The sequence below is a fragment of the Ochlerotatus camptorhynchus genome, unplaced genomic scaffold (assembly GCF_037179485.1).
Source record: "Ochlerotatus camptorhynchus isolate MF236.1 unplaced genomic scaffold, CSIRO-AGI_Acam_v1.1 ptg000060l, whole genome shotgun sequence".
NCBI lineage: Eukaryota > Metazoa > Arthropoda > Insecta > Diptera > Culicidae > Ochlerotatus > Ochlerotatus camptorhynchus.
Window position 1 is genome coordinate 672,171 of NW_027040550.1, and position 12,015 is coordinate 684,185.

The 12,015-nt window shown below is 38.4% G+C and overlaps 1 protein-coding gene across 1 annotated transcript in view; it reads right to left on the reverse strand.

Annotated features, from left to right (window-relative positions):
- Window positions 1-12,015, reverse strand: part of LOC135717518 (uncharacterized) — a 61,703-nt gene that overhangs the window by 34,311 nt on the left and 15,377 nt on the right. The window contains exon 2 of the mRNA XM_065239651.1: window positions 10,329-10,435. Within this exon, the coding sequence (XP_065095723.1) occupies window positions 10,329-10,435 (107 nt within the window). The remainder of the gene's footprint in view (window positions 1-10,328; window positions 10,436-12,015) is intronic.

Here is a 12,015-nt window from a genome sequence, read left to right on the forward strand (position 1 = left end):
TATTGGTTAGAATGTTGTGCAATTCTCTAATCGTTCTGTGAACTATTTCCACAGGTCCGTTAGAAGAGGACTGTCCAACACTTGTATAATGGTATTCTATACCATTCTCTTCAAGAAATTCCTTTATAGTTGTGGAAGTAAACGAAGCCTCTTGGTCCATGACGAGAAGGGAAGGTTTTCCAGTATTTGAAAGAAAATGAGTTAGTGCTTTTGGTATGTGAATAGCGTTACGTGTTTGTATAGGTATAGCCATGGTTAGTCGGGAGAACTTATCACAAAGTGTTAGATAATTTTTGTTATTTATAATAAAGATATCCATATGTACAATTTGCAACGGCTTTGTTGGGGTTGCTGTTAATTGGTACTTTTGCTTATATGGATGTCTTTCATACTTAGCCTTTTGACACAACATGCAGAGATTGATGAATTTTGTTATTTTACTCTTCATCTTTGGAAAGAAATAGTTCCGCGAGATGTGACATTTTGTTTCATTTATTCCTCTATGATTGGCATTGTGTTGTCGTTGGATAATTTGGTCTTGTTCCAAATCATCGGTAACGTCAACTAGCATCTTTTGCGTCCAATAAATTTTGAATGACTTTGCTCTCGAAAAATGGTTCTTGTAAACGGTTTGCAGGTTGCTTAATATTTTTTCGCTACAATATAGTGCTGTTGTGAATTTCGTGGAAGTATAGTCCTTCAAAATGTTTATGAGAATTGCGGGACTAAAATGTGGTTTTTTAATTGTGATTCTGTGATAATTTTGAAAGATGGTTGATGCTTCACGGCTATCCTCGTTGCTTTCCTCAAGAACAATCTGGTTCCTGAATTCGTTGAGTGGTCTTTCCGTTGCTGGAATAAAATCATTGTCATCGGTATCGGCAGAGTGTTGTGTCATGCTGTCATCGTTATCGTTATCGTTATCAGCTGGATGTGCGTTGATTTCCATGTTTTGACCAGATTCCGGGTTTATACGGGAGAGTGCGTCTGCGTTTGCATTTAGTAGGCCCTTTTTGTATTTAATTTCGAATTCAAGCTCCTCAAGGGCAAGTTTCCAATGAAGAAGCCTTCTATTCAAATCGTTCTTCTGTCGAAGCCACACTAGAGGTTTGTGGTCAGTTCGAATTTCAAAGACAGTGCCATATATGTATGGTCTGAAGTGTTTTGTGGCCCATACAATTGCAAGAAGTTCCTTTTCGGTTGCCGAGTAATTGCACACTGCTTCATTCAAGGTTCTAGACGCATATGCAATAGGGTGTTCTTTGCCATCTTCAAATTTTTGGGACAAAACAAAATCGCTGGCATCTGTTACTTTAATATAGGATCAGATGTCAATAAGTGTTTGCAATCGTTAAAACAATCTATAAATTCTGGAGTGTGAACGATTTTTGCATCTTTCTTCAAGCATTTCGTTAAGCGTTTCGTCAGCTTTGCAAAATCGCGGATGAATTTCCTATAATAGCCCAACAACCCAAGGAATCCTGTAATATGAGTTGCTGTTTTAGGAAGGGGCCAATTTAGAATTTTGTCAATCTTGTTAGGATTGGGCTTTATTCCGTTTTGTGTAACAATGTGCCCTAAAAATTCACATTGCTTCTGTAAAAATTCGCACTTGTCAAATTGCACTTTAAGATTAGCTTGAATCAGTCTTTGGAGAACTTTATTCGAGTTATCCAAGTGTTGCTGCAAAGAGTTGCCGAAAATAATAATGTCGTCTAGGTAGACTAGGCAACATTTTCCAATTAAATCACTTAGAATGTGATTCATTACGCGCTGGAATGTCGCAGGCGCGTTTTTTAATCCGAAGGGCATACGGATAAACTCAAAATGCCCTTTGTCGGTGCTGAAAACGGTTTTAGGCCTATCGTAGTAAAATAAGTACTACGACCAAGCCTATCGAGAATTTCCTCAATAAGGGGGATGGGAAATTTATCATCCACCGTTTTCTCGTTTAGCTTGCGATAGTCAATGACAACATGCCATTTTTTCTTACCGCTTGCATCGAGCTTTTTCGGGACAATCCAAATTGGAGAGGTCCACGGTTGATTGAATTTTGAATAATACCGTCTGCTAGCATTTCACTGATCTGTTTTTCAACTTCAGCTTTATGCACGTGAGGGTATCTGTAGGTCTTAGTGTGGACTGGAATGTCGTCCACGGTTTTGATGCGATGTTGGATTGCAGTAGTGCAAGATAATTTGTCGGATTCCTTGTGAATTATTTGAATGTTCTTGGAAAGGATTTTTAATAGTGCGGATTTTTCTTCGAAATTAAGATGTTGGAGTCTGAGAAGTTTTTCTAGTTCGGGAAGGGACATAGTAGATGTTTGATTAACTGGTCTACAATTCATGTTATTTATTTCAACGCTGCTATCTACTTGTGAGGTAACTGCTGGTTTTGTCCATTTAAAGGTAACCGTGTCGCCAAAATTTCTCGCAAAAACGTTAACGAATCCATTTTCAGCATGGTAAAGTCCTGAATGAATTACTGCATTATTAATTTTTATGTCTTTTGGAAGGAAAACATCACCATTTTTCTGTGAGACAGGTAATTTAATTTTAGTTACTGTGTTCGCATTCAGAGTAATGTTGGAAGGTCCTAATTTCCGAATTTCCATTTTGACGGTTTCTTTTGGTAAAATTATTTAGCGTTGTTAACATCGATTATTGCTTCTAATTCAGATAGTGTCTCGTATCCAAGTATTTCGTCAAAAGATGTGTTTAATTTGAATAAGTAAAATTGGACTTTTTTCAAATGAAATAATGTTGTAATAAATTTTTAATTAGATTGATGTTTTCCAGCCTGATTTACAATGTTTATGGGTTTACATTTAATTCTTGAGGATATTGGTACTAAATTTGGTGAGATAAAGTTTTTGTTCGACCCACTGTCGATTAAAATTTTGGCTTCCCTACCATTTTTCAATTGCATTCGGATGAATGGAAGGCCGTTTATAGCATTCATTTCGATGGTTTGTTGTGAATATCTGTTTGAAAATTTGTCTCGTACTCAGATTCAGAGTCCGAATTTTCCTGTTCTTGATTTTCTAGATTTTCTTCTACGGGTTCTGAGTCGTGATTAAACAGTTTTCCTTGCCTTGACCTTAGAGATGGGTCAACGTCTATGGGGGTTATTTTGAATCTGTCTGACTTTTGTTGTGGATTGCCAAACGGTTTATTTTGCCTGAAATTGTGATTTTTATTTGTATATTGGGGGTGTGTTGAATTCGGCAATTGGTTTGTCTGTTTCTTAGTTTGTTCAGCGTACTGAAAACGGCAAAGGAAGGCGTACGCTGCTTCCAAGTTTTCTGGTTGTGCAGTTTGTACATAACCAAAATAAGGTTTATGTAAGCCATTAATAAATGCAGCTAAACATTCCTGTTCTATGAACTCGTTTATTGCATCCCATTTGGTTCTGTAAATTTCGGTTTCCTTAGCCAAGGATTTTATATTTACCATAATTTCTTATGATTTTCGATAGTAATTATGAAGAGAATCTGTCATCTTCATATTCCATATTTGAGTTTGATAGGTGGCGATAATATTTCTGCCGCCGAAGCTACCAAGCAGTATTGATGCTGCTTCTTCAAATGTTTGAGGGTTGCCATTTGAGCATAATGTGTCTCTGGCATCGCCTTCAACTTTATTTATGATGCATTGTTCATACATCGAAAGTGTTTCCGCTGGAACACGATTTCTAAACATTTCGAGGGTTCGCCTTACGGTCTGGACCCATGCCGAAGCTTGTTTTTTCTTGCCGTCAAAGCTGGGCAATGATTTGATCGGATCTGGGATCCGAAAAATGTCAGATGCTTGTTGTGGAGCATTCTGTTGCATGTTTTGATTTGCACGCAAATTATTGTTTTCTACTTGCAGAGCATTTAGCCTCTGTTCCATGCTGAGCATGTTGTTGTACACTGTTTGCAGGTCAATCACTTGATTTTCCAGTGGATTCATTTTTGCAATAAATTTCCGTGCTTTCACTTTTGGCAACGGATTAAATTTGCTCATGAAAGGGGTAAATTAAATAAAATTACTTACGGTTCCCACTCTCAAAGGTTTGAAAGCCACCAGCACAGCTTCTTGGAACGGGCGGCACAAGTCACCTACGGGTTGAGGGATGGCGTAAGACTTCGTTTGTGCATCTTCGTAGCTGGGATGAAGGTCACTGTTTCTGCTCTAACCACGGATCGGGTTTTTACATTCACTAGTTTTCCTGTCCCGCACTAGCCGTCACTTTGGCTTACTAACCGGCACGTCCGCTGTCGTTAGTCCGACACTAATTTTCGATTTTTCTCCGGTTCACGAATTCACCACGGGTCGGGCATTCACTGCACTAGAGTCTATCAAAACTAGCCAATTTCACTGCACTGTAGAGTGCTCCGAACGACTGCGTCACTTATGTATAATTTGTCATCAAAATCTTTTTAAAAAAGGTTTCACTATGTCCTAAAGGACAGATTTATTCACTTTTTCTGTACATCAAATGTTTCATCACTTTTTCAATCTAACAAAAGATTTCATCACTTTTTCATTCTAGCAAAAAGGTTTCACAAACATACTAACGTTATCTCACTATGTCTTGCCACTGGCTACTACTACTGACTACTACTAATTGAATAATATTTCCTTCAACCTGTCGATGGCTTGCGATCTGTTGCGTCAGGAGTCCAAGTCCAATCCAGGTTGTCATCGTCAGCGATGTTCCGTCCGGCGTGTGTCGTGTTGAGTCAGGAGAACCGCATCCGTTCTGCTGTTGCTCAACGAGTGTCGGGTTGCAGCTTGTTGTCGTTGGAATTCGGTAGATAATGCTGGGGTTGCATCTATGCCATGATCGGCTGATCATAGGTAGAGCATCGGTATGTCCATATCTATAGATCAGCTACATTTTTTATTACTGTCCAGAAACTGAAGCTCAAAAGTTATACATGCCTTCGCCAATATTGTTCTATGGACCAATCTCTTGAAAATGGATAACAATTTAGTTTGGAATTAACTCACTAGGTGTTTGCAGAAAACTTCGTTTCATCAACTTTTATAGAATACAGTTCTCGTGGTATGTGTTAGATAGAAGGATGCGGTTTTTGTTTTTTACATAACGACGGCCAACACTACAGTGTATTTTTTGACGTAGGACTACGTCTGCAATTTCTACATTCGGGTACACCTAGTGAAAACAAACATGTAACGAAATAATGAAAGATTTTGAACGTTAATAACTCAGCTGCCCCTGGACCATTTTCAATAATTTTATCACAAATCGATCAGAAATATTTCCACGCATCGATAGCAGTGCTTCCGATAGTTGTTTTTAACAAGAAACTTTTGAAAAATTGGTAAATGTCAAGCATTGTCCAAAAGCGTCGAAATAACTAACAAATCCACCAATTACGTACATGCATATGCTGCTTCCCAACACAGTCATCAGAGAATCGTTTCTAGACGGAACATGTCGATGTAGCATTGCTGCTTCCCCAATACAGTCATCAGAGAATCGTTAGTAGACGAAACAAGTTTAAGATGCATTCGCCTCCGATCTTAATAATAGGCTAGTGAAGCCATGGTCATCAAAAGAGGAAATCGATTAAGAGAATTGACTTTCACCCCTCTGCTCCTAAAGGGCTGAACACAATGACACAGCGGCATTGCGGCAAAGCGGCACAGCGGCAAACGCGCATTGTACTAAACGCGCATTGTACTAAACCGAATTTTCCTGTGTTTCCAGTGTCCTGTGTTCATGTTAAAAATGGAACGCATTGCAAATATTGTGAAAATTGTGCAGGCTGTGCGGGAACTGAGGTATCTGCAGGATATTTCCTCGCAACATCGTCGGTGGTGGGTGAGACCGTGCAATCAAGTGCGGGAAAGTGAAGGTAATTTGCATCATAATTTATTTCTTTCCGCTAAACTATGGTTTTTTGAAAGGATTCTATGAAACAGCTTTTACCCTGATGAAGGAAAAGGACCCCGAGTACTTCGTCAGGTCAGTTCGGATGAATTCAGAAACGTTCGAGAAACTTCTGCTGATTCTGAAAGCGCACTTGGAAAAGCATTCGATTAGGAAACCAATAAACCCGGAGTGTTGACTGTTTTTAACGTTGATGTAAGTCTGTGGTGCTCATGCCTATTTTTTCAATAGATGTATCTTTGTTCGATGATCATATTTAAAGTTGAGTTTTGCGTATTTAATAATCAATTCGGTCATACATTCGAAGTGCAAAAAGAAAATCAAGCTGAGGATATTGCATCATAGAGATCCAAGCACCACGTGCGGACAACGGGCCGCACTTTGGCCTTCCCAGGGAGGAATCTACCACAAATTCAAGAAAATTTCAATAAAAGGCTTTCTATTGCTCGCCACACAGTTAAAAACACTTTCGGGATCACTGTCGCACAGTGGAGGATTTTGAAGTCACCGTTGTTCATGTCACCAGAGTCGGCAGAAAACATTGTTAAGGCTGTAGTGGAGTTGCATATTTTTTTGAAAAATCACAGTAACCATCAGTACGCTCCGCCAGGATTCACGGATAAATACAATCGACAATGTAGGAAATGTGGTTGATGGAGAATGGCGCTTATATGTTGATCCTCTACTAAGTGTTTCCGCTGATTCAATTAGTCGAGGACATAATGCTCCTCGGACTGCATTTGAAGTCCGCAATATTTTAGCGCAGTATGTATTGGAGAATTCTCGTTACGAGCACATTGATTGATCAGTTATGTTAAACAAAATTATTTTGTAAAACAGCAAGAGGACAATAAAACCATTCTGAATATTTATGAGTGCCAATCTTATTTGTCAAGTTTCACAACCGACAATACACAACCGAAATATTATTTATACAAAACACCCATACGTATTTAAGGAGAAAATCTATGTTCTAGGATCTGTTTCATAAACTAACTGGTAGATACGAATCAGGTTCCGGAAACCCTGAGTCCATTTTTCACTAGAACAGAAACATATAGTTGTTATATGATGTGTCGTATAATAAGTCTTCTGAGCAAAGTCTGAGATCAATTTGAAAACTAAATTTGATGTTGTAATGCTGCTAATAATGATTACTTAGATTGCTATCATTTCGGTAGTTTTAACGGTTAAAATATCAAAATCTACAGCATAAAATTCTTCCTATGATATCGAATGGAAAACAATTCCTGCCCTCAGTGAGATCAAATTGAAAACTTGATTAAATATAGTGACAAAACGAGTATTCAATTTGATATTCTGCTAATGCAATAAAAACAAAACTCCAATAACATATAGCAATGTGGTTTCTGTTAAAGGGAAACTAAATATTAAAAATTTAATGAACTTTATTACAATTTATCAAAATAGCAGCGAAACTATTAAATTTTCAAATATAACATGACTTTTTTCTTCTAATATAGGTTCACAATCAATCTTATAATTTCAGGAAAGAACATCAATTTCACAGGAAATTCTCAGTACTTCAAAGGCGAAAAGAATACTTTGAGGAAATTTGGAGAGCTTTTCAGAGAATATCATATATCAGTTAAATTCTGAAATTATTCGAAAGAACATTGAATTTCAGTTAAATTCTGAGAATTTCAGAAAATATCCGCAAGCTTCAGGTGAACTTTTAGGACTTCAGAGATCAGAAAACTTTAGAAAGAATATCACAAACCTTTTTTAAATCCAGCTTACTTCTGAGATGCTCGGCATACTTCATGATAATTCAGAGAACTTCAATAAAAAAAAAACTGCAAACTTCAGAAAAATTCATCAATATTCAGAGAGGATCAAATAACTTCAGAACATTTATAAAACTTCAGAGAAAATCTGCTAAATTCATAAAAAAATCGCCTATCTTCAGGGGAGATCACCAAACTTGATGAAAATCCTGAAAATTTCAGATACGACCAGCAAACTTCAGAAAACATATGAGATTTTCAGAGAAGCTAACCGTACTGCAGGAAAATTCTGAAAATTTCAGAGAAATTCAGCAACCTACCACAAGACCACGATGCTTGAGGTAAATTGTGGGAACTTTTGAGAAGATAAGCGAGCTTAAGACCATCAGAAAAGATCAGCGAACTTTAGTAAAATTCTAAGGACTTCATAGAAAAGCAGCGAACTTAAGGAAAATTCAGAGAGCTTCAGAGAATATAAAAAAAATATAAAAAAAATCCGGACTTTATCACAAAAAAAAATTCTTAAAACTTCTTAGAATATTAGCAAAATTCTGATAAATTCTTAGATTATTTCAAAAGATCAGTAACTTTCAAAAAATTCTTAGATCATTAGAAAATATTAATAAACTTCAGGCAAATTCTGACAACTTCTAAGAAAACAAGCAAACAAACCTCAGGAAAAGTCGAAAAACTTTAAAGTATATAAGAGATAAAATTCTAGGTCCTCCAAATCATCCTGGTGTTAATGCCAGATGATCAATTAGATCAACCATGGCTGGTACAAATAGATTCCATGAACCTGATTGGGCATGCCCAACTGCTATGAATATAGTACGGTCGTAAACGATGCAAATAGATTCTGTGAACCCACTTGAGCCTGATTGATTGCCATACATATCAGCCAAGGTTGATCTGGTTGATCATCTGGCTTGAATTAAGGATGATTTGGAGGACCTAGAATATCCAGTGTACGCATAAATAGGTTATGAAATCGGCCCAAAACTGTAATTTTCCCATGTTACATATCTGAAGACATGCTCAATCTGATTAATCTGGTTAACATTTTATTCGAAGGATATACAAATTGTTCGTTTATCGTTTATTCATCAGTATGAATATCAAGCATCTCATTTACTCTAGCTGCAAATTCCACCTCCAAATCTCGGGCCACTTTCATGGGCAACACGTTGACCAAGATAAAGGGTGATACGGTCAAAATTTGGTCAAGGGAAAACGCGTGTAAATCGGTGAAATCGTTTATTTAAAAAATCAAATTAAATTTCTTTTTCAAGTTCAATTAGTATAAAATTCAGGAAAAATATTCAGTTAGGCTTCCGCTTTTCCAAATCCGAATTGCCGGGCCTTACGCTTGACCCCTGCCATCAGATTTTGTACAGCCACCTTGTCCACCTTCTTCGCCGCAGAAAGCCAGTTTGCCTTGAACTGCTGCTCGCCCTTAGCAGTTTTGTTGGTCTTCTTTAGGTTCCGCTTGACAATAGCCCAGTATTTCTCAATTGGGCGGAGCTCTGGCGTGTTGGGAGGGTTCTTGTCCTTGGGAACCACCTGCACGTTGTTGGCGGCGTTGGCCACTCCATGGCCTTTTTACCGTAATGGCAAGATGCCAAATCCGGCCAAAACAGTACGGAACAACCGTGTTTCTTCAGGAAAGGCAGCAGACGTTTATTCAAATACTCTTTCACGTAAATTTCTTGGTTGACAGTCCCGGAAGCTATGAAAATGCTGCTTTTCAAGCCACAGGTACAGATGGCTTGCCAAACCAGATATTTCTTTGCGAACTTTGACAGTTTCATGTGCTTGAAAACATCTGCTACCTTTCCCCTTCCTTTTGCCGTATAAAACTCCTGTCCCGGAAGCTGCTTGTAGTCGGCTTTGACGTAGGTTTCGTCGTCCATTACCACGCAGTCAAACTTCGTCAGCATCGTCGTGTACAGCCTCCGGGATCGCGCTTTGGCCGTCGTATTTTGTTTATCATCGCGATTTGGAGTCACTACCTTCTTGTAAGTCGATAGTCCGGCTCGTTTTTTGGCTCGATGCACGGTTGTAGACGATATACCCAGCTTATTTGCGGCATCTCGGAGAGAGAGGTTAGGGTTTCGCTTGAAACTACCGGCAACTCTCTTTGTCGTCTCAGCGGCTTCCGGTTTTCGATTTCTCCCCGATCCAGACTTCCTGGCTGTCGACAAACGTTCCCCAAACACTTTAATTACATTTGTAACGAATGATTTGGCAACTTTTAGCGATTTTGCCAACTTTGCGTGCGAGTAGCTCGGATTTTCGCGATGCGCGAGCAAAATTTTGATACGCTGCTCTTCTTGCTTTGACGGCATTTTGACAACTGAAGAGTGAATTCCAAAATCAAAATAGGAGCAACATTCTACACACACACACCTTCAAAATGAGGGGTGTTCAGGTTTTTTAAATGCAAAATTGAAAGAAATACGTCAAGTTGATATTGACCAAATTTTGACCGTATCACCCTTTAATTACAAAATTCCTTATGGCGGTTTGAGTTCTCTTGTTGAATTGTCGTAGCAACGTCTCCAACTATGTCCAAAATCTCGTGCAATTTGGAATCCATTGCGTCAGACTTTCTTTTGCGGTTTGCCGATGTAGTCAATGGTGTAGTGGCATCGTCGATGTTCTCAATGTCACCTAGTTCTTCTACCTCGCCGAAGCCCTGGACATTCGAATCGTTTGTGGGTTGCTCGAAACCTTCCTCAACGTTCGAAAGATGCTGTGCTCGATAGTTGCTGATGGTGCTGGAATAGTAAATAAGAATGCATTAAGAATGCTTTTAAATATAAATACGAGCATATTCAATTTACCTTCTCCGTTTACAGTGGGTTGATAAAAAAAGACAGCTCGTGGTACAAGTACCATTTTGGGACATAAACCTGCGAGCGACCCGCACCGGATGTCACCGTCTGCTCCACTCTCCGCAGTTCCTTCAAATAGCGGTCTCTTAGGTTTTTCCACTTTTTTTTAGCTTCTTCAACTGTAATTAGAAAAAAATATATGCCGGACAATAGAAATCATTTTTATTAACCCTCATGAAAACTGTATATAATTAACCAGAATGATGGCATCAAAACTTACTTGAAATTTTTGTCTCATTGCTGACAGCCAACCAAAGACTATCCTTTTTTAGGGAGTTTTGGTAAGACCCGATAAAAAAAAACAGTTTAACAATTCTTCTTCGGAAACGTCTACCACGAGATCCATTTTCTTTACGTTGAAAATTTCAATGTTTTGATTCCGCAATGCCGTGCCGCGCTTTTTTCAAAATATTGGAAAAAGTGCGTTTTAGTACAACGCCGCGTTTGCCGCTGAGTGCTCATTGTGGGTTGTCAATCGTTTTCCCATATTTTGGAAATTTGCGCATGCCGCTATGCCGCTGTGCCGCTGTCATTGTGTTCAGCCCTTAAGCCCTTTAATTCAGTCGTCGTCATAGCTATGAAAACTAGCATCGCAACGAGGGGGACGACTCTATCTACGCTGCAGGAAAGATTGTGTTGTGCTGTGACTAGCTGATCGCACGCTGAGTAGATAGAAAGAAGATTGATGACGATTCTGAAGATTTCCTGCAAAAAGGTGATGCGCGATGCAAGTACATGCGAGAAATGCAAGAAGATTTTTCGAAGATTGTTTCGCTAGTGTGAGATTTTTTGAGCATCTAAAATTGAGATTTAGATGTGTCGCCCCCTCGCATCGCACCGCTTTTGACGCATTTAGCGCCAAATCGTATTCGGACCTGGCAGCACCCTCTCAGATTTCAATTAAACTTTCTGGATGTGTGGACCTTGACTAAATATGCCACTTTGCATACTTAGTTTTTCCAAAATTTATCTAGACTAACATTTGAGAAGGGCCAAACTTTTTCTGCCGATTTTTTTCAAAAAAAATTATGGAATAATGACAACTCCTACAAAAATGTGTTGTATTGATGACTTTTAGGAAATTGTCCAAGTAATCGAAAAAAAAAATACTGGGAAAAATTTCATTTAAATTTAAAGTCGATTTAAAAAAATGGCCATGTTTGATTTTGATGAAACTTTGCCTCACGATAGGTTATTATGTTTACTACCAACCGTCCATACGATTCAATTTTGTCTAATCAGCACTTAAGTTCACTTTGATTAATCGAAAATTTCATATGAAAAGGGCTCATGATCCATTTCTCACCAAATCATATTTGGAATTGGCAGCACCCTCTCAGAGTACAATAAAACTATTTGGACATGTAGACCTTGTCATTCCCTTAGTTAAATATTTTTGGTTCATTTTCTGAATTAGAATACCTTTTTGCAGCTACTTTGTCACCAGTAATAGACACAAAACT